The sequence below is a fragment of the Melanerpes formicivorus genome, unplaced genomic scaffold (assembly GCF_026170545.1).
Source record: "Melanerpes formicivorus ecotype bairdi unplaced genomic scaffold, bMelFor1.0.p_v2 SCAF_5, whole genome shotgun sequence".
Lineage (NCBI taxonomy): Eukaryota > Metazoa > Chordata > Aves > Piciformes > Picidae > Melanerpes > Melanerpes formicivorus.
In genome coordinates this window covers 14976292-14999878 of record NW_027142357.1, presented here as the reverse complement: position 1 = coordinate 14999878, position 23587 = coordinate 14976292, and the positions used below count along the sequence as shown (strand labels likewise).

Sequence of the window (23587 nt, the reverse complement as noted above, 5' to 3'; positions counted from 1 at the left end):
CTCAGAGCTGCTCTGGCTGGCTCCCTTTGAGGCTCTGGGACCCAAAAGACCAGAAATGTTGGGTTGCCCAGGAGTTGCAGACAGTAAGGTCAGACTTCTTCACAGGAAGTTGGGTGAGCTGCTGTGAGGCATAATGGAGGCCTTTGTCATTTGATGTTAGATTGGTGTGAGAGTGGGTTTTTCACTACAAGGTGTTTAATCTCTTACAAAACTTGCTGCACCCTACATTTTTATGTAAGTTGCCAAAGCAAACAGCAACTGCACTGCATGAAACTGTGTAAAATAAGTCTAGCAGGACCCTCTTTGGCACTGCATAATGTGAGGGATTATCTTTGTATACTAAACATTAATTGCAGGCATTTTTTAATTTTTACTGTCCTGCATTACTGTAAACAGGTTTCCTGTGATCAAGGCATGACCATGAAGGTCATGACCTATGTGGCTGTGGTTGAGTTGTTACTACAGAAAGAAAAAAGAAATGCATTGTACCTCATCTGAGCAGATAGATACTTCTTTGAAAAAAAAATACTCTACAGAGTTTTTATTTCCTTTACTTGCTCCTGGTAGTAATTTTCTGGCAGTTATCTGGATGATACAGGAGCAAAAAGACAGGGGTGAAGAGCCCCTTGTATTTTCTTGGGAGTTTTCTTTTTCACACCTTTCTGAGGCTGGAGTGTCATTACAGAAATTCGATGCATGTGTACATTTAGTTATATTTTTTAGTGAAGTGTAAACTAGAAGACTTATTTTACCCCATCTGTGTGAGGAGGACAAGCATACTTTATATGCTGCATGGTGATTATTCTTTGGTAAAGAAGTGACAGTAAGCACATTACTGTTAGAGAGGATTCACATCGGTGCAAGCCTGCAGCATTGATCTGGTCAAAGACTCTTTGCAAACAAAACTTGTATATCTTCCATAGCCTTACAAACTGATTTTGGACCTGCATGTACCAATGAGCTTGTAAAAGGTCTTCATTTTTATTTGAATATTCTTATTTCCCTTTGGTCTTTCTCTGATGAAAGAGACGTGAATCATTGACACTATTAGCATTAAATGTTTCACTATAGAAAATCTTACGTGGTAGAGGTAAAAGCTACTAGCACAAAAGGGGAAAACTGAGCAAAAGTAAAAATGTGCATTTATAATCCTAGAACAGCAAGGCCTGCAAAGTAAGAGTTGTGAATATAATTATGAAAATGTCAGCCAATACACAGGATGCTTCATGATATGTCTCTTTCTGGATGATTCTGTATCCTAGTTAACTTTAGAGATCAACTGTAATTTTTTTCATCCTTTCTCCTGCTTGATTTGCTCTATCCCACACATGCAGGTGTTATAGCATTACTCTGATATTAACTTTAGAGATTACTCCAATTCATCTCCCCAGGACTCTGTAAAGTCCATATAAACAGAATGGGGATGTGTTGGGAGGCATTTGTAATCATTCTGTGAGAGGCCTAGGACTCAGTATGGATACAGAGAGGATGTCAAGGTAGGGAAAGCTTAATTGATGGCTTTAAAAAAAAAAAAAACCACACCAAAAAACCAACCCAGCAACATGCAGGCTGATAAATGGCACAGACTGCTTACCAAGTGTCTCCTCTCCTCTTCTAACCGAACCTCTCCCTCATCTCCCAACCTCTCCTCTCCGCACCTCTCCTCTCAGAACTTCCCTTCCCCATCCCTCCCTTCCCCATTCCTCCCCTTCCCACCCCTCCTCTCTCCAAACCTCCCCTCCCCTCTCTGAACCTCCCCTCCTCAAACCTCCTGCTCTCCCCAAGCTCCCAGACCTCTCTTCTCACAAGACCTCTGTGTCCTGATATTCCCTTGTCTGAACAGATATTTGTAATATGTGCCCTCTGGAAATACTAGGCTGGTAGAGAATGTTGATAGTGTATGTGCAGGAGGGAGCCATGGGGGACTTCTGAATCTCAATCTAGTGCTCAGTGAAGATGATTTACAAATACCTGTTTGTTTTGTCAGGAATTGGGTTGTGCCTACATTTTTGAAAGAGGGAAGTCCCCTGCTTTCAAATTCTTATTTAAGTATGTATCTATTTAAATAAGTGTGTATTGCAAAATATGGGTATTTACATATGAGTATGATTATGTGCATATTTAGATATATTTATAGCTAAGTAGGCAAACATTTACATATGTACCCAAGAAAAGTGCCAGTTCTTCCCCAGGGAGGACCCTGATTCCCAGGTGGCTCGCTGCCCTGAGCTGTGGTAGTGAGAGCCTGTCTCAAGAAGGTCAGGAGATGCTTCCTACAGCGCCTCCAGCCATCAAACAGCTCCCATCCACGGAGACTATCACAGCACATTTTCCATTCCTCCTGCTTCTGTTGCTTTACTGTGTTCTGCTTCTTTGATGGTCAAGGGAAATTATAATTTCAGTAATCACCAACTCCAACTGACTCTTAATTAGACAGGCAGAAGTGAGAAATTCTTTTAAATTTCTAATCCAGACTAAATTTTGGACCCATCCTTCCCTGTGTATCTGGTTCTAGGCAGGGCTAACTACCCAAGAGATAATAACAATGTTTGAAAGATAACCATTTTGGTTTTCTGACACTTGTAAGTGATAACTTTCTAGTTGTATTCTCTCTACAGACTGCGTTGAGATAATTGGTTTGTTTTCAGTTCAGAAGGGTGTTGTGAAGGGATGCATTTGCAGTGGGGCTACAGGTGTGCTGCTTGGTTTGAGGTGCCTCTGTGTGTACTGCTATTAATTGGAGCTGATAGTGCTGGTCCGTGGCTGTAGCTGCACCCTGTGCTTAGCTGGCAGCCCAGCTTTCCCGTGCTTGCTCGTCTTTATGCAAAACCTGCTGTGCTAGCCCAAATTTTTGGAGTGCTGAGCCATGTGTTGGTTAGAGCTGTGTAGAATGGCTTGAGATATGTCAGGCACGTGGTCATTGAATCCTTTGAAGGGATAGTCAAATGCTTAACACAAACTTCAGTACTAATAAGAGGAAGTCAGGAGTGTTACTGGGTGCAGAAATAGGATGTAAAGGGAGATACTGAGGTTATAGCAATAGGAAAGATCTGTATGGAGGGGCTTTTTTAGTAACTATGGCAGTGGCAAAGCACAGTGATACCTGCCAGTGAGGCAGCCGGAAGCAGTATGTTCCTGGGACAGCACTGGGACAGAGATCTTCAGCAGTGGCTGGTGCTTATCCCTTTTATCCTACTGCAGCCAATTCTCTACAGCTCTTGAAAAATCTACAAGGAATTAATAAGAGGAAAAAAATACTAGCTGGTCTAGATTCCTGGCATGTAGTGAAGTCTGCCTGCCCTGCTTCATTATCTAACAGAACATTACAGAATTCTGGGTTTACCCAGGTGTATTTTTGGCATTGAATAAAAGCAGGGTTGATGGCATTTCCACTGAACACTTTCTGCCAAGGAGAGGGATAGCAGGAAAAAAACATTGGGCAGCAGCCTTCCAATGTCCTTTTTCAATGTGTCGATGTGTAAAATATGGTCTTGCATGTGTGGTTTTCTTTAAGATTCATATGTGAAGTTCTGAGGATTTCTTGAGATAAAAGTAGGTGGGGCAAAAAAGGGTTCTGACTATTATTTTCACTTTTCTTAAACTTCTGCATGCACAATTTGGTCATTGCACCAAACAAGCTCTGCCATACAATTAATGTTAATCTCATAGTAGCTAGTAGAGCTTAATACTTCATCCTTAGCTGTAGCCCAAGACCTATACCCTTTGTCCAGAAGGAACAAGCCCTCAGGAAACGATTCTGTTGGCAGCCTACTATTTCCTTGATGTCCCCCAGCTGATGCATTCCAACTGGAGTTCTAGGCTTTGTCTCTCTCCTCATGGTATGGGCTGTCACATTCTTCAGGTGATCAGGAGGTTTGCTGAGCCTTGCTGTGTACAGCACCAGAGTTGAAGGGTTTGGGGTTTTTTTTTTGTTTTTTTCTGGGGGAGGGCTGACAGGCAGAGACCGGAGGCAGTCAGAACCATGAGGATCCAGGCATCTGAAGAAGTTTCCACCACCATCTTGGATGTTTTGCGGCTTTGCTGATGTGGCATATTCCCAAGCACAGAAGAATCTGTTGCCATAGGATACTATCCGTTACAGTTCTTAATAACTGCTTTTCTAAAATATTCCAAGAGAAAATTAATTCTTTCATGCAAAAGCTTGAAAAGTATATGGAGTAGTGGGAAACAACTGACAGCTTCTGCCACTATGGAGGAGTCAAACTTTGTGCCTTCGGAAATCACCCTACATAAGCAAATTTAAGAAGGGATGGGGAGAGAGAGACATGTTTCACGGTGGTAATGGAAGTCTGTTGAAATCATCAGGTTTTTTAGTTTTGCAGACTTTAATTAGCTTTAGAGAGTCATAGAAAAGGATACATTAACTTATTCACATGGATTATACTTCTGCTGTGTTGGTAGAGGGGAAGTATCACAGAATTTACATCATGGTGAATTCATGAGAGAAGCGAGACTAGTTCTTTCTTAACACTGAGCTATCCCACTGAGTTCATCCTTGTTTTCTGTCATAGTGTTTGATGACGTTCCAGGAAAGAAGGGGACAGCTTGCACTTTTAAAATTAGTGCTGTTTCAAAGCACTTACTTTGTTATGTAGTTAATCTTATAAAATTTTATACAGCTTTGAACCACTCCATAGTCATTATCACATGCTTCCTGACTGCAATATCAATCTGCCTCAGCTCCTGCTTCCCTCCTCTGTCTTCTACCACATACATAAAAGCACAAGTAAGATTTTGAAGAAAATAGTGTTTTCTGAACATCACTGAATTTTGGACAGTTCTCCAACTTCAGTACATTTCACAGATGTTCCTTGTCAAGTAGGAAAATGTTCCAGTCAGTCTCAGAGTGGAAGATCCCAGCTAATCTCAGCAGGATGAACAAGTGTATAAAGTGAAAGGCATTCCATTGGACAGCAGTGCTTCAGCTTGAAGGCCACATTCAAGAGTAAGGATGAGCAAATAACTCTGCTTTAGTGCCCTCTGACTTCTATAAATGCTATGCAAAGACAAGGATGTGTTGCAGTGACATAGCTTAGATATGACAAAGGTTTAGGTGAGACAATTTTAACATATAGTTTGGATCTGAAAATAGAGTTCAAAGAACAGAGTTTTTTGCTGGTACAGGGGCTAATGGGGAAGGCCAGTAATAAAAGGAATTTTAGTAGAACTTAAAATTCTTGTGAATATGAGTTGCTACTTTGGGATTATGATTTGGAGTTAGGTATAAGGTTCAGAAAAGGAGGTACACACTAGATTCTCAGAAAGGGATGTGATTCAGGAGAGAAGGGGTCTAAAAGCTTGCTTTACTTCAGGAACATCAAGGGATATGATAAAGATTGGTTAAAATAAAATTAGGTCATTAATAGCATAAGTGATCTGTCTTAATTTAATCCTGTGCTTAAGTTTCTGTAGGATGATGATAAGAGAGGCCCTTCCTGATTTATCTTAATGGTTTTCCTTTTAGAAGGATTTTTCTTTGTCTTTGATAAAGTGTCATTGAGATTATTTTTAACAGATTTCTTTCTGTGTTTTGATACTGGGGAAAATGATGAATCTGAGAAATATTTTTTTTGGTTGAAAGGAGACATGGAGTTTCTCTGGTGTGGTAACGTGAATACCACAGGACAACCAAAGTGTTTGTGTTTGTTCCCAGCAGCTGTTCTGTACAACAGTAAACACTGTATCTATTGGGGGAATAAAAAGATGGACTAGAACAAAATACACCTTTCTCCTTTGGCCCTGCCTCATGCATTTGAATGTTCCTTAGCACATGCCATGATTGGAACCACAAGGGCATGGGAAGCCTAAGCTCTGTCTCCTAGGCCGTGCTCAAATTGAGGAAAGTAACTGCTGGAAAGAGATTTCCTAGATTGGTGCTGTTTAGGCCTCCATGTATGTTTGGTTTTGATTAGTGCTGATAAAACAAATTGGAATGTGGTGTCCACTAAATATGTTTTTTTTAAAAGTGCAGTTAACAGAAATGAAATTAACTTGCAGGTCATGGTATTTAATGCACAGATGTTGGTGATATTGGTAATATCTCCATAGTAGTATTTTGTTTTCCCAGCAATCTTACTCTGCAACAGAAGTTGTACATATATATGATGTTTGTTCATCTCACATGTATATTCTCCTTGTCTTCTTTTTCTTAAGCCTAAATACCACAGCTGAGTTCTTTTGTACTCAAATCAACAAAAAGCAAATATTTTGCACCTTAGTGCAGTTAAATCTATTGTTTGCTTTCTTTCCCTGTTCACGCCTTTTGCATCTTATAATGTGTGTTCCACATTCTGGGTATTTCTTGAGCAAAATGAGAACCTTTAGGTCACTCCATTTCTTTACATTCTCCTTTTCATTTCACTTTCAAACAGTACTTGTAACTTTATATAATGCAACATTTTCATTGTCCCTGCATAACTTGAAAGCTTCTATTTGGAACCAAATTTCAACCAATCTATTAAACACTAGCAGTTTTTGTTAAAGATTTCCAATAGCAGCACTAGGGCATTAACTGGATTTTACTACTTTGCTTATTTAGATGTTGTCTAACGTACTGCCCGCTAATTGCTAGCTGCCATATTCTGCCATGTTTTAACAGCACAAAAGATGTAGTTGTTAATTCAAGGTATTGTGAGTGGACTTGGGAAATGTGGTGTTTGTTTTTTTTTTCCAGGTGTACAACTTTCCAGTTACTAGAATTCCAGACCTTGGATTTTTGGTTATGATTTCTACTTCACATTCCTATATCCTGTTGCTTTTTTTTATTTTTTCCACAAGGACTATATTTGTAGTGATACTTCCTTATTCAGTAGTAGCTGAGCTACAAGAATACAGCTATGTACAAGGGGGAGAGAATATATCCAAACTCTACTGAGCACTGCCAAGGCCACACCTTGAGTCCTGGTTTGGTTTTCAGGCCCTCAATGCAAGAAAGACATCGACATACTGGAGTGGATCCAGAGAAGGGCAACAAAGTTGGTGGAGGGTCTAGAGAACAGGTTTTATGAGGAACAGCTGAGGATGTTTAGTCTGGATAAAACAAGGCTGAGCGGAGACTGCCTTGCAACTGCCTGAAAGGAGGCTGCAGAGAGATGAGTGTCAGTTTCTTCTCCCTAGTAACAAGTCACATTGCACCAGAGCAGGGTTTAAACTGGATAGAAGAAAGTTCTTCATTCAAATAGTTATCAGACACTAGAATAGGCTCCCCAGGGAGGTGGTTGAATCTCCATCCTTGGAGCTGTTTAAAAGATGCATAGATGTGGTGCTAAGGGACATGGTTTAACACCAGACTTGGTAGTTAGATAACGATTGGACTCAATGATCTTAAAAGTCTTTTCCAAGCAAAACAATTCTATGATTCTGTAAGATGGCAGGAAATTGTATCACTGGAGTGAAAGGAGTAAAAGTGTCTCATTTCCCCACATGAGAAGAAAAACAGAATTGAGTCCAGGCCACTAGGCATTTTAGTTATAAAACCTTGACAAAATAACAGCATTAATCATGAAACCATAAATCAATAATGCAGCTTCATCTAAAGCTCTGTACATCTTGGTGCAGCCTTCTTGTCTAGATGCACAGCAATAATATGATAGTACAAAGACAACTCAGTTATCACAACAAAAAATCTGTTTTAAATGGTGTATCTAATAAATCAAAAGAAGTAGTGGTATAGAGAGGTCAAATAACGAGTGCTATGCAGTTGATAAATAGGGCATCCTTCACTCTTTCCCATGACAGAAGACCAAGGATACAGCAAAAGAAATGGAAATGCAGATGCTTAAGTTATCTCATGGTCAGGTCTCTAGTTTGTTTTACAGATTAAATACTTTTAATTAAATTTAATTCATCAACTGTGAACACTTGTGTGGTGCAATTTATATTCACACAGTTAAGAGATGGTTTTATGCAGTGCATTTTGGGGCCCATGACCAAAACATACTTTTCAAGAAGTACAAAGGAGCTTTTCTGGCCCTCAACTTGTGAAGATAGCTTTTAAACAGTGAGTTACCAGGTTAAGAAATAGAAATAATAGATGTGATCAGGTGCAGTTAATGATGAATAAGCAAAATGTTCATTGCAGTGATTGTGCTGAATTCATGGGAAACCTGTAAGCCAGTTTTTCCCTATGTATTATTTGATGGACAGTGTCTAATGACTAATTCATGCAAAAGAAATTGTGGTTGAAATCATGTACGGTTTGGAAATAAACATCAACATCACTGAGTGGCTGCACACCCTGAAGTAGTGTTTTATCAATGCCATTTAGTTTTTATTTATGCAACAATGCTGGTTTTTTTTGACAACTCCTATGGCAGAAGTTTTAATGAAATGAATGACAGACTTCATCTGTGTTCTTCAGCCTTCTATACTGCTATGGGCTTTGCATTTAACATTTGTTCTATCATCCTCATGATTAAGTTGGTTTTAAGACTAACATTTTTTCTGCTGAGATGATAACATACAGAATTTCTTAGGTATCTGTGCTCATTTTGGTCACTAGATAAAATTAGTACGAGTGGTTTAGTATTACAAAGAGCTGAATGAGTGAATGTGACCTTAGGACATGGAGCTTGGATGGAGGGGCAGTGATAAAAGAAGTCAAAGTCTTTGTTTGGTGAACAAAGCATTACTGTATCTGAATAAGAAAACAGAGATTTTTTTTTCCCTACTGTCACAAAAATTAACAGACTGGCAATATAAACACTGATAACAAATAATTTGTCTAAAAATAGTATATAGATAGATGTGGTAGGGAGTCAGTGTGTAAAAGGCAGAAAAATATGCAAGGAGGAAAAAGTTTGGGGAATCTAGGGTGGTTATATTGTTTGTGCAACTTAAAGCTACGTGGTTGAAATAGCCAGCAAAATGAAAGTACTTCATGATTTTAAGTACTATTCTAGCAATTTTCTTTGACCTTATCCAGCAAAATGTATTTCTCTGTCTGATTGCTCCAGAATTACTGCTTTTAAGATTCAAGAAACAGAAATGATTGCCAGGTCTTCTCTGAAGCCTTACAAAGAAAGTTTCTGGCCCATAGTTCATGAGCAATACTATTGAAAGCAGATATGACAGAGCTGTGTAGTTTGTGTAATTGACTAACTATTTCAGTCACTTAGTTCTGATATTTATTCTTTATTTATAAAGTGTCACTGAGAAAAGGCTTTCAATATGTTCAATCTAATTTCCTCGTCTTGATAAAAGAGGCTGTTGTGTAGCAACCGGATGAAACCTTCCCCATCCCGAGCCCCAGCTCCCAGAGACACAGTTTGTGAGTATGGTGGAGTCCTTTCGTTTTTCCTGTATTGGTTAGTCATTTTCTTGGCATGAAATTAGCAGTGAAGGCTGGAGGGTTAGCAGTCTTGCTGACTTCTTTTTATACATGCCATCTAGGATTACCTCTGATAAAAATAACCAGTAACCAAAAGCCACAATGTATGAGAGTTGAAAATACTTTTTTAAATAGTTTTTAAAGCTTAAACCCAGCCATAACTAATCAATTTTGTTTCTAATAACTATTTTCAAAATACACAAAAACCTAGTGGCAAAAGATCTCGGCAGAGGTAGTCTGAAGTTCATCTTCCCTGAGCATCACTGCTTTCCAGTTCCTGCTCCTCACATTTTGCTTTGTGTCAGTTTTGCTGTTCCAGGAGAACAGGGAAGAGCTTCCTCTTGAGATTTGTGGCAGAGGGTTTTGCTTAATTAACTGGCAGAGAGACTGCCCGAGAGTGACAGACAGTGCCTTCTTCAGTCCCCAAGTGAGTGGTGTTAATTTCCTGCAAAGTACAGGGGAACATATTCTCATCAGTATGTCCACACAACTCTTAGTGATGCTAATAAGAGCTGGGTGCTTGTATAAAAGGAGAAATTACTTGCAGCATGCTAGGGCTGCATCCCGAGTCAGTGAACAGTGGAATTACATTGTCTCCCTGGTTCTTTTTGGATGCAGTATATCTCTCAGAAACTTCATTGTTTTTTCTCCTGTTGCTATAGCTTTCCTGAGCCAAGTTTTCCTAGGAAAACCATAGAATAACCCAGTATCAGTTTTGTCAGTAGGCCACATAAAATGCTAGAGTTGGGATTTCTGGGAAAAGAGGAGAGGGAAATTTGGCAGGTCAGACTGATTCTTCTAAACTTGCTCAAAAATAATGGTAAATTTGTTTCATGTGGGCAGCTGTTTGTCTGAAAGGTTCTTTTAGTACAATATGAAAGTGATTCAGCCTTTTAATCCATCACTGGAAATCTCTGCTACCATCCAAGACACTTAAAGGAATCACATTTAACAGTTCTAATTGATAGCCACTGTTTTGACAGGCAAACAGATTTCTCCTCCCAGTGGCTTCATGCAATTGGCCTCCAGCAGACCTTACCATTAGCACAATACTACTGAAAAGAATATATAAGCTCATAATAAATCTGTAGGGAAGGATACTAACCACAAACTACTAAGTCTAATTAGTAATGTACAATAGCCAAGGCCATGGAGGGATGGTGTTATTTATCAGAAGGGCTAATTTTGACAGTTTAAAAATGCAAACCCATCTATTATTTATTATGCTGGAACACATCTTTCAAAATACAGTATATATAGCTCCACTTTTATTTTGGCATTGTTTTGATTGTTAATGCTTTGTAAAAAGAGCTATAGTAGAGGCACAGGAGTGAAATTTGTGATGCTTTAAACTTAGAAGTTTAGTGTGGAACCTAAAAATATGTTTTCTTAGGATTTTCTTTGACTTTACACCCTCCTTTTCCTATTCAGGAATCATCTCTCTCCATCTCCCTTGGAAAGAGTCTTCTCAGTGTGTGCTGTTAGTTCAGAGTTTCTCCAGCACTCTCAGCAGTGCAGAGCTCAAATACAGGCTAATGCATCCTGCTGAGAAAGAGTGGAGAAAGTTTTTGGTAGCTCAGTTACTGCGGAGATCTCTGCATGTCTCTTACTGTCTTTTGCTTTGCAGTGTCTCAGAGGCAGAAGTGCTGGTTCCTGAGACACATTCCTTTCATGCACTTTCCAGCACAGATCTCCAGGAAGATGTGTTTCTGTAGCAGTGCAGCAGTATAGCATCGGAAAGGAGTGTGCAGCACAGCAGTGGGGAATGCATTAGAAGACAAGAAGGAAATTAATTAGGAGAGAACTTAAAAGAGATGGGGAGAAATAGTCAAGGGACAAAAGTATCACAGCAAACTGGTTGGAAAATTAGACAGCTATCAAGTGACAATTTTAAACTAGGTAAGCCATTTTACCCTTCTTAGCTCAGTTTCTGCATTTGTAGAATGGCTATGGTGATATACGTTCAATTGATTGTTAGAGAGTCACTACATTGCCAGAGAGAATGGGGCTTTCATGAAAGCTGGGACATTGTCTCAGTCAAGATGTAGGAGAGTCCTCTGTATTCCTCCTATTTTCAAGTGTCATATTTTTTCCTGGAGATAGTGTAACCAACAACGGGCAGTTTCACTTCATGAAAGTCTGATAAGCCCCCAGAAATCTCCACTGTGGCTGTAAGGGAAGGAAGGCACACGGTTTGGTTGAAATGATGAGCACTGCAGTGGTGAGATGATTAGTAAGTCTGACATATAGAAGTACCATGGCTTTGAGTGCAGATTTAGCAGGATTTCGCTTTCGTTTTGCAAATGTTGTGTATTTCATTTGCCTCAGGAGTTTTGTATCTGCAGTTCTCATAATGCCACAGTTGCATGTTGGTTTTCCATAGTCAAGAGGGCTGAGCAAAAGGTTTTGTAGTGCGAGTGGAGGTTCTCATAGAGTGCCTCAGTACCTGAAATGACAAATGAAAAGTTCTTCCCCTTATAAAAATACATAATACATACATATATTATACATACATATGGAGTTGATACTTCAGTGAATTCTGGGTTGTGTGGCTATTAACAGGGGAAAGAGACATGCAACGGATTAGGAGAAAGTGTGAAACCAAAAAGAAGAAAATCAGCAGCCAGTCTTGTCAAGTTTGCCACACAAAAAGCTGTCCCACCTACCAATCCCACTTAACTTGCAGAGGGCTGGAGGTGGTAGTGGGACACTAAGGCATGCTGACTCTTACTTGACTGCAGTATTTACAAACTACTCCTAAGAAAATAATAAAATCAACAAGTAACTAGAATAGCTGCCTACTTCTCTCTTATTTTTATGGAGAGATGAGAAAATGGATAACTGTGAAATGACAGTTAAGAAAGCAGAGTCAAGGGCTCAATATTCTGATCCTTTTCCTTTGCTTTGAGTGTGGAGGTACATGCCCAAGACATTGGTGATTATCATATTCCCCTGTGGTTGACAGGTTGGCATTTACAGATTTCATACACGGTAGGCCTAGCTTTTTATCTCTGTATTTGTCCAGGGCAGATGAAGAACTCACATCAGAAGAAATTACTTGCCTGCAGGGTGGAACTAAGAAGACAAAATGGCTGATGATGTATGAAAGTAGGGAAAATAAGAATATATGGGAATAATTTGTGACTTGGGTGGAGGATAATTCCACAGTCTGGTGGACAAGCAGGCAGGGCTTGTTGCATCAGACAGACTATAAATCTTTTTTTTTTTTCCCTTCTGATCAAGCTGTAAATCACAGCTGTGCTCTATTACAACAGTTTTTTCTTTCTTGATAAATGTTATGTAGAATGTAGAATTCGTGTACTGGTGAGTACAAGACCAGCAAATGACTGAAGCATCATTTTGTGGAAACAGATGCATAGTTGCCATTCAACATCACAATTTTCCTGATCAGATAATAATAGTGGTGACCTCACGTCATAAATGCTGTCTCCAGAACTCAGACTACCTCAGCATGTCTTCTTAAAATGAGTTCCTTGAAATATGAAGGATGACTTTTCATAGCTGCCTTATGTTGCCTATACTTATGTAGTGGCTGCTGAGAATTACTCCATCGGTTCAGTAGACGGACTTTGTGATTTTGCAGCAACCAATTCTAACTCAGGTGGCACAAGTCTTAATAGTAGTAATAGTAGTACTATCACATTCTTTGGTTTTTTTCCTTTACTTACTTCATATGCTGCAGAAGTAACATTTGATATATGATGTAGATGGACAGAACTGCCTCTCAGTAAGGATTTCCTAATACCTACATGCCAGGATGAATTACAGAAACTTACTTCTATCAAAGTTAAAAGCAAGTTCTAAGTTTAAAATCTAAGCGTATGTGGCTCACAAACAGAGAGAAAATGATGACTGAAAAGAATTTGAAGTTATTATTTAGATTGCCTGTGTTCTGCAGTTTCTAGGTAGAAGAGTAACTTCCTGCATTTCACATGGGAAACAGCCTCCAGACTTATATGATACTGAAACATAGATAACATGTGAGACAGTGATGCAAGCAATTTTCTTTTATGGATGTCTATGTGGCTAGTACTTTAGGAGTAAACTTTACTGTGCAGTTTACGGCATCTCTGTGGCATTTTGTTCCTGCATGTGACCCTCTCCAATGAAGATTACAGATTATTTACCTGTGAGGTGTTACAGCAAGTGGTTGTTCCAATTTGATATTGGGAATTCTTTCATTAGCTTTTAAGTCTGTGAACAATGTGATGATCCAAGCATTAGTACAAATCTGATTAACTGTCTTTTCTCAGCTTTGTTTGCTTTGTTCTGCTGATGCCTACAAGTTATATAATAAGTAGCATGGACAAGGTATGCATTAAGGCAGTTCCCCACTGTAGAAGGCTTCACAGCAAATTTATTTTCCTTTTAGCAAAACTTCAGTAGGGGGAAAAAAAAACTGCACTGTTGATTTATTTTGAATGAACTCCTAGAAGGCTTACCAAGTATGCCATATGGAAAGCTCCTTGAAATGCTGAGGGTTAATACTCTTTGCTCTTAATTTCAAATTCCAGATAAATATGGTTTCAGCTTTGATCTTATCTGGACTAATTCTGTGTCACTGTACTAATTAATTCAGCATGCTGCAGAAAAGATGCTAATTTGGGCATCAAAGAAATAAATGGATGAGGGGAGGTTGTGTTTAATCAGAGTTGCTAAAAAGATAAGTTTTACTCCCATTAGACTGGATGTTGGAGCTCAGTCATTTTAGCTCCAGCAGCCTGATAACAGTAACTTTAAAGCTTGTTCACTTAATGTTGATGTAAGAGGAGCAACATATATCACTGTTAATAATGTGGATTTCTTTATATTTGCATTTTCTACATAACCTTCTTTTTTTCATGCTGACCATAACCAGTTTAAGTCTGATCACAGGATTAGAATAATATGGATTATCACCCAAAATAATTTGAACATGACTAAATATGTGGATACTCACATTTGTGAAGTATAGCTACCTGTGTGAAATACAGATAATAATTGCTGCACAGGACATTTTAACAAATTATCATGTGCTTCCATTGATATAATAATTCAGAGTGTAGGTAATTTTTCCCTTTGCCTGAGAGCTATTGTTGATTGCTTAAGATGCCCTGTTATTTACTACAGAAAGCTGCTGTTCTTCCTGCCTGCCTCTCACTTGGGAGTGAGCCCCAGCAGGTCCTCTCGATCAGGGAGACACCAGGCTGGCTGTGTAATGCCTTCCTGCAAGAACACCTCACCAAATCTAATTAATAAATTTTCCCTTCTAAATCTGTTTCCATCTTAGCAAACAGTACTCATGTACATGGCACTGCCCAGCCCAGTGGTGGTGTTTGCATTTTACCTCTTCCTTATCCTTTCCCCAGAACTGGAGTCTCTACTCACTCAGGAGTAGAGAGCAAGAGCAGTCAAAGTAGCCCTCTCCTGTGTACATCGACTCATCAGGGCTTTTTTCTTAACCCACCAAACCAGGAAGGCTGGATCAAAACCTGCTCCTCAGTAAAGCTTTGCCATGAGGAGGGCTTGCTGCAATAGGCCTTGGACACTCAGGCACCATGAGGTCACTGGGGCTAAACCCTCCACAGAAGGAACAGGATCCACTCGGAGCAGAGGACTGGCAGTGAGGCAAGGAAAAGAGATGCTTCGCCTCCTGGCTCACAGGCCCCAGTGCAGAGCTGCCCTTTTAGCAGAAGTTTAACTTGTGTCGTGGAGGCACCTTTATCATCCTGAATATTGGTGAAGATTGTACCAGTGTTGCCCAGCCCTTGCTGTGTGTGCTCCATTCTCAAAATGTTGAGATACATTCTACCAAAACATGTTCTCTTCTTAATGCATTTTTTTCAGCTTTTGCACAGCTCATGGTCCCATAGGGCTAGTACTCAATGGCATACTTCTGCCCAATAAGTAAACATTTAATAACAAACCTTTTAGGTATTAAGAGAGCCACTGAAAATGTAAAAGATGTATTTCATTGATGTTGCCATTAACATAAATGTAAAATGAGCCTGGCCTGTAATCACCACAAAGTCTGAGTCATTAAGGATCTTTACTGCAATGTTTAATACTCTGTAAAAGTATATGTGTGAAAGTGATTAATCAAAGCACAGCACCACTTCTAGAGTATTTCTTCTGCTGTAAAGCTGAGTGATAAAATAACTTTAAACACACAGCAGTAGTGGCAGTTAATAAGCTTTTTATAGTCCCTATGTGGACCTGAAAATCATACCTTATTAGTATCTTTATCTTTCTTCCTCACTCATTCATTCCTACTCGCATTTAAATTTAATTTTAAGGGTTATTTCTAGCCTTTCATAAGTGAGCTGCTTTAATAATCTCTGCATTTTTCCCCATTTGCTGTGAAATTACTAGGAGTCAGAGCTTTTGTTATATGTACTTTACAAATCACTCTGGTCCTTTACAGATAATTTCTGGAGTTGTCAGGATTTCATGACATCTCTAGGCTTTGTATCTTGTCTGACTGTGTTATGGGCCCCCTTGAATTGTTTCCCTGCAGATGTTTGGGATTCAATTATGTGCCCTGTTAGCTGCAGTGACACCTACTGTTCTAGGGCAACTGAATTAACTAAGAAATCCAAATTGCTGAATTTAGTCAGCAAGCTGCTTGGGATTCCACCCACCAGATGTTTCTCCTGCTTAGAAGTCTGGGACTTTATAGACCTGCCTGCTTTTTAATCCTTGAAGCAAATATCAACACATTTATGATCTGGAGGCTCATGGCTCCATACAGAAACAAAGTGTTGCCATGACCACAGCTTTAGGTCTTGCATATCACTTTTACCCCAGTATATCAGAACAGGTCTATAGGAGGCTTCTTATAATTTTTGTCCCTTGCAAGCCTTGAAAAGAAGTCTACATATGCTTTAATGCTATAGAATGGTAATAAGTACTGCAAGAAGTTGATACACATTTGGTATTTAGGGACTTCATTCATTTAATGCTTCTAAGAGGAAAAAAATCAGTTATTTGCAGGGCACTGTGAAATTAATAGAAACAGAATAGTTCCTCACTCTTGCACAGCATGCTTTCACCTCTTGCATGTAAGCTTTTCCAATAAGAAGAAAGCGCTCAGAGATACAAATACATAAAGAAAATCCTTTTATGCTTTTGTTTACAGTAGGACTGTGCTGTAAGTAGCTGAAATATTAATTTTCTCAACTGAAAAGTATACTGAGATTATTAGGGCTTCAACTTCTTTAACTTCTTCTCAGGCTTTTACAGTGGTTAATCAGAGAACTGGGACAGCCACTCAACCTGGGAAGATATGGATTTATTTAGTCACTGTCATTGTGATTACAAGTGGCTTCATTTGATGTAAATTGATTATAGGTGGATATACAGCTGATACACTTGTTTTCAGGTTTTCTAGTTATATTTCTCCATCTGCTACATAAGGTTTTTTAGAGTAACAATTCCATCACATATTAAGTTGAAGAGAATTTTGCTGTGCAAGACATAGCAAAGCAAGTCTTCTAAATATTTGTGCACCATACATTTTTTTTATTAATGGTTTAATTCTTCTTGCAATAGTATTAATAAAAAAATTTAACCACAGTCTGATTATTTGTTATCTGGAGAATTAGAAGCTTCAAATTCTATAGCCATTCTATTTTCACAGAATTTTGATTTGGATTTGATTAATTCCATGGTATAGTTTTGACAGTAGATTTTATCCAGTGCCTCACACTGATATCAATGAAGACATGATCAAACACAGTCAGCAACAAATCCTCTTTTCATTCTTGTAAGCAGCAGAAAATCATTAAGTCAGTAGTGCACAAACCCATGCAAGACTACAATGGGTGGAAATTAATTTTATTACTGGAAGCCTGTGGTAATTAGAACACATCAGTAAGCAGACCATAAATTTTAGGACAGGGTGTGTAAATTCAGGCAAAGATGATACTGCAATCTTTTTTGGTAGTTTAGTATTGTCTGCTCTATATTGGTTTTTGTAATAGTGTTAATTTCTTTGCTGCTTTTCTTTTTTAATGTTGGCAAGAATTGTGGTGAGTTGAAAAGCATATTACAGTAATAATAGAATGGATTTTTATGGTATAGCATTGTGCAAAAGAGGCCAAAAGTCTGAACATTTCCCTAGCCTCGATCTATATGCTGTAAGGTAAGAATTGCATGCATGCACAAATCCTGTCTGAAACCAAAAATAGCAAAAAGACCCAAAAGTTGTTTTCATCAAGTTCAACTCACTGTTCCCAATTTATAATTACTTTGGAACTTGCCAATTTTATGGTAAGAGTAGCTGTACAGCAATATTTTTGCAGCGAGTTGTCATGTTGGCAGCTATTGCAATCCAAATTGTCATTTTATTTTATTTAAAATGTATTTCCCCAGTAAGCAACAAATAATACCTAGACTTGAAAGGGACATATGTTAAAGATTTTAAATTTTTTTTACATTTCTCTTGAGTATGCAACATATCCAACATTGACTCCCTGCAGCAATACAAAATACCCAAGAATAATGTTTTCAAAATCAATACATACTACAGTTGAATATGAGACTCCACAAACCCATAATTGAAACTGTGGGAGAAAAGCAGGCAGCCTGAATATAAACAAAGTACCACCAGAGTTGGATTATGACCAAGATGCAAGTGCTAATACAGTTTCCTTTGAGAAAACTGCCATGAGGCCTTCCTAGCATGTGCAAGTGTTAGAAAGCAGGGATATTTCAGGTACAACCTGCTGGTGCTCAGCCCCAGGCAATTTATTGTTTGGCTTCCCAACATCTCTGTAGAGAGCAATATATGCAAAGTTTAATCTAGCTTTTCTTTCTCACCTGGGTCTTTGGGTAGCCCTGAGCCCCTTGTCACTTGGTATCTTCTCACTCTGCATGTACAACCTCCATCTCTCCCTTGTGTTTCCCAACTGCTGCCTATGCTGCCACCACCCCACTCTGACAAAGTTTGTGATTCTACAGTCTCTTTGGACTACTAGAATGGAGAAATCAGTGGTGTCATCAGTGTGCTGCTTTTATACTCAAGAAAAGCAGAACCATGGAAATTACTGTCTTTCTGAAAGCACTGGAATGAGTGCTACTATCTTTCTGAAAGCACTGAAATGAGTAGAACTGAAGATTGTTTGTAGATGGGTGTATGTATATTTTGATCAAAGTATCCCTCAAAGAATGTAAGTCACTGTCTATCTCTATCGGCACACATAAGAGAGAGGAAGAGAAAACCCTACACTGAAGTACAACTCTTCCTACACCCCAGCACAGTCCATGGCAGAGCCATGATAAAGCATCTCATGTTATTCATTTGCCGTGCTTCACACGTTTTCCTTACCACCACGTGCTATCTGTCTGTCCCTCACACCCATCATTCCCTTTCTAACCAAGTTCTTATTGTTTAGCAGACTTGCTGCAGAGTCCCTAAGAACTTTTTTGGACCACAAACTCAGAACTATTGATTAAAAGTCACAGAAAATTTGTTATCATTAACTTAGGAGGCTGACAGGATATTTGCAATGTTTCTGCTTTTGTTAGAAGAGAAACCTAAACTCAATGATTTACAGCTGAAGTATATGCACAGTACTTCAGCTGTTTCAGTTGAGGTAGTTTGGGCTGGCATAAAAAAAGGGGTAAAAGAAAGATCACTAAGGCAGTGCTGGAGACTTTAAGAGTAATTTGCAGTTTTGAGTAATTGGTTTGTAATATGGTTTATTTAATGACAAAGTCATTACCTTTTTTTTTTTTTTTTACATTATTGTCATGCATAAAAATACACAGTTTGCATGAGAAGGCACAGACTGATCATTTACTTACTTGTGGAACTGAACATTTCAAAATGAGGAGGTGGAGGAGGGGAGGCTTTTATACTTTTTGGCCCATAATTCCTCAGCAAATTTGATGTACTTGAACCCAGTATTCTGTCTAGCTCCATCAGAAATGAAATATAGCTCCGAGTTTAGTCAACTTTTATAGACTGCATAAAGCAGACTTGCATTAGGCATGTTTGTACAGTGGGACCCACTTGACTGGGGGCTCTGGAGGACTTCCACATCATTAATATTACATGGATAGTGTATTACTAGACAGAAAGCAAAACCCAGAAGTACTTTTAAAAAAGAGCTCCCGTGAACTGTCTAGTTTTGTACTTTCAGAATATAGCAAGATTTTATTCTTTCCAATTGCATTTTCATTTAAACAAATAATAAATCTTTAAATTAAGGCCAGACATGAATGAGAAACGGTTTCTAAAAGCAGAACATGTGGTCCATGTTGGGTACTGACAACATAGCCACTGCAATTTACTTTCAGAGAGCCGTCCTGTGATAAGAAGAACATTCCACCACTTTAAAACGTGCCTCGCATTTCTAGTTTGATGGAGCTTTTAACTTTGTTTTGAGCAATAGGTTCCAAATCAGTTTGTGACCCATCATTCCTGTTACATATGGTCCATGTAGTAGTGCTGGCTTATTTTGCAACGTGGGAAATTTATGAGTGATGAAGACAAAATTCACAGCATTCTGGTTGCCTATAATTCTTGTGGTTTATGATAGATAAGTAGTGCTTTTGTTTCTACTAATTATTTCCTCATGACTCCTTCCCTGATATCTTAAACAGATTTGGAAAGAAAAAAGAAGATAAAAGTGGGAAAATGGATCAGAAGGGGAATCCAAAACAAGGCATGCTTAAAGAGGAGGAGCTAGAGAAAATGAAAGATGAACGTGAAAGGTGAGTAAAAATGGTGGCAACATCTTGCTCATCAGACAAAAAACTTCAACACAGGTGAAGGCTTGAAGGGACAGACAGCCTGGCTGGAAGTGTCACAGACCATGCCAGCTAGCAGTCAGGCCTAGGCATCACAGAGCTTTAGACTGGTTTCCTGGCCATGTCTGGGCTGCTGTATGACAGGAGTTTGTCCATCTCCTGCAGTTTCTGTGTACTTCACTGTGGTAGCTGCTATTCAGATCCCAACCTCTGCTGTGCCGGTGAAGGTCAGTTCCTCCAAAACCTGTTTCACCTCTGCTAATTTCCAAGACCAACTGACTTAGTAAATTATTTTCCTACTTCTCTAAAGCAAGAGCATCCTCCCTTCTCTTCTTACAGCCTCTGCTGCGATTTCCAGCACTTCAGATCTCTTTGGCTTCAGGTGATTGTGCCGTCAAATGGTAGTTTTTGTACTTAGGTATGCCCTTTTCTGCACAGTGTTTGCTGGTTAGCTACATTTTGCAGAAATACATACTCAACAAATGCTAGGTATGCCAAGAGACACCAGGAAGAAAGCAGGTTCAAATGGTTAAAATTAGTCTGAAGAGGCTGAGATCTGCAAGTAGTAGGATGGGTGAGATGAGCCGAGCAAGATGCTGAGTGTGTGCCCATTGTGAGTTGTCATATTTCTGAAGTAATGCTCTGAAACTGAAATAAAAGAAACTAGTGATGTGAATAAGCCCAGCTCTGTCTCGTTCATAAATACTCTTTTTTCATGCCCAGTCTTAGCAACTCCATCAGCTTTAAAGACAAAAAATAATTGTAGTTGTCTTCTTTCTGCCTTGTCTGCTCTTCAGGAACCAGGGACGGTTTGTAAATGCTGACAAGCCTCAGTGAACTCCTCTTTCCCTTTCCCCAACTCATCCAGATGTACTTCACAATATGCTGAAGAAGTTCTTTGTTTCTCTCTGATGTCTACTTACAAAAAAGTTAGAGCCCATGCCTGCTGGCTCTCAAGAGGTGTCTGCAGTAGCTGTAAAACTTTTCAAATAGTACAGGTTGTCAGGACAGGGGGAAAACTTTCTGAAGTCTCTGTGTTTCACTGGAGCACCCTGCTCCTGGGAGATGGAGTAGAAGCAGATGTGGTTCCTTTTGGACAGAGAGGGTCTTTCCACCTTTGTAGTACTAGTCAGTGCTCAGGGAGAAGAAAACTTGCTTTTATTTGAGTCATGCAGTGCACAGTCAGCTGTGTAAGTGGTAGCTAATGAGTTTGATGGGGAAAAGAAATAAATTCAAACCCAAATCCTTGAAATCTGCTGTTAATATTTACTGTTTCAAAGGCTATTAAGATATCCAGTTGCTCCAGTGCTTCTATTCAATGTGCTTAGCCAGTGTTTAAGTATTTATTTCATATAAGTAGTGTCAGGAAAAACTTTGCACCATTTGTTTTAAATTTTCTGTGCCGTGTCCTTGATTTTGCCAGATGATGAGTGCCTTTATTTTAAACTGCTGACTCCCAGTTTGGATACTGGCAATTTGAGAGGTATGTGTCCTTCATTTTAAAGAAGCCAATGTCTTTTATTAGGATCCTGGCAAGCTAAGAAGCATGTATCCCATCTGTTAAAGGGCCAGTGTCATTTACTAAAATGTTGGCAGCCTGCAAGGAATGAACCCTTCTGTCTAGAGGTATAACATTCCAATTGGACACAAGATAATTGTTCTTAATATTTTTTTTAGCACTGTATGCTTTACAAAAAGGGGAAAAAACAGTCACTGATTGACAGTAGCTTGCTATGGGTACATTAAAAACTGGCGGCTTAGGGTCTTCATCATTCTGGTTTCTCTAGTAATGATTTCAGTTTTGACCTGGAAGAGCTTGCAACTGAAATGGAGAACAGCAGGTGTGTTGAGAAGTGGATGAATCAAGATGATATTTTTAACTCACTTATTTGATTCTTTTCCTATAATGCACAAGAATAAAAATATCACACTTTTTATTAAGTAATACATCTCACATGTTTGGAGGATTATAATTTAAAACTAAAACAGTACAGGAGCAAAGAGATTTCCCCTACATTATCCTCAAAGAGATGCAACATGAGCTGTAAAAACAAGCCATTCACTTCAGCTTTATAAATTAAATAAGAGTGTGACTGTATGTGTTTGCCCATCTACAGACTGACAAGTGATCCCTTTCTGAGTTATCATAAAACAGAAGAGACTATCTTTGCTCAAGGCAAATTATATAAGGAAAGTAGTTCTCATGTGTGACTAAGAACTGTTTGGGAACATCATTAAAAAATCAGTGCAAGAAAATGTTACTTGACTTGGAAGTAGTTTAGTCCTTTTGCTTAGTTGTTGACTGTTCACCTGGTGATGATACTCAGTAAGACAGTAAAGACAAGTTTTATAGCTCAGTCCCAAGATTTAGTGATTCTATAATGTAATTCAAGTCCAAGATTTTAATGTGCATATTGGCAAAGACAGCCTTGTGGCACATGCACACCATAGATCTTCTGCTTGTATGACTTCACTAGCTGCAATCCTGCATACTTGGTCTCATATTAATAAAACCAAGCTTCATTGAACCTTACTAGAGCATGGGCATATTTTCAAATCTGTTCTTGCTGAGAGCAAAATGAGTATGTGTTAAAACTACTAGGAATGTTATAGTAGAACAGGCTACAGAACTGTTCATTGAAGTGTAGCATGTTTTGTCCCCAATACCTGTGAACAAATCCTGTATTTAACAGCTTGAAGCAAATACAAATTGCTTTTCTAACACTTAACCTGTCTAGAATTGACTTAAATAAGTGCCTGATTTTACCTTTCCAAGATTAGCTGTGTAAGTAATTCTTCTTCAGATCCTCAATCCAATTATTACAGTCTTGAAGTCAGATTTTTTTTACTTAAACTTCAGTTTCTTAAATGCTGACTGCCTGAATATTTCAGGATCTGTGATAGTAACTGATAGTATGATTTTTCAACGGATAGTTTTTTTCAGAGGCCAAGCCATCCATTTTGGATGCTAGTGGAAGAGATAGGAGTAGTTGTTTTTTGGACTGGGTGTGACAGGATTAATGATCAAGTGAATTTCAGCTTCTTAGCAGCTGTGGACCTCACATGGTTTTGAATGTTGGTTTTGCATGCAATATATGCTTGGCAGCTCTCCAAAAACAGAATACTGTTTCAAGATCTCAGCTGATGAGTATTTTTCAGTAGGAAGTGCATTTCCAGTTTACAGGAGTAGACTATCTCTCAGAGTTTTGCTGGGGTTTATTTGCTTTGGATAGGTACAAAAATATTTCACAAAATTCCAGGGATAGATTTTCTGTAAAAGATGCAGCCTTCTTCCAGAAATTTTCTAAAGATGTACAGACATGCAGAAATGTCAGATGTGTTCACTGCACAATTATGGATAGACTGTGCAGTACAAAATCAGTGACTCTGGCTCTGACAGTAAACATCAGATATTATGTAGATGTGTTGCATGAGCTTAAGTCCGTCATGCTCAGAAAAGGCTGATTTCTTGCTTGAACAGAG

General features: G+C 38.8%; 1 protein-coding gene across 6 annotated transcripts in view; it reads left to right on the top strand.

Annotated features, from left to right (window-relative positions):
- Positions 1-23587, top strand: part of PARD3B (par-3 family cell polarity regulator beta) — a 438076-nt gene that overhangs the window by 314696 nt on the left and 99793 nt on the right. For all 6 annotated transcript variants that reach the window (XM_068138375.1, XM_068138377.1, XM_068138373.1 and 3 more), the window contains one exon: positions 19958-20068. In XM_068138375.1, coding sequence (XP_067994476.1) covers positions 19958-20068 — 111 coding nt within the window. The remainder of the gene's footprint in view (positions 1-19957; positions 20069-23587) is intronic.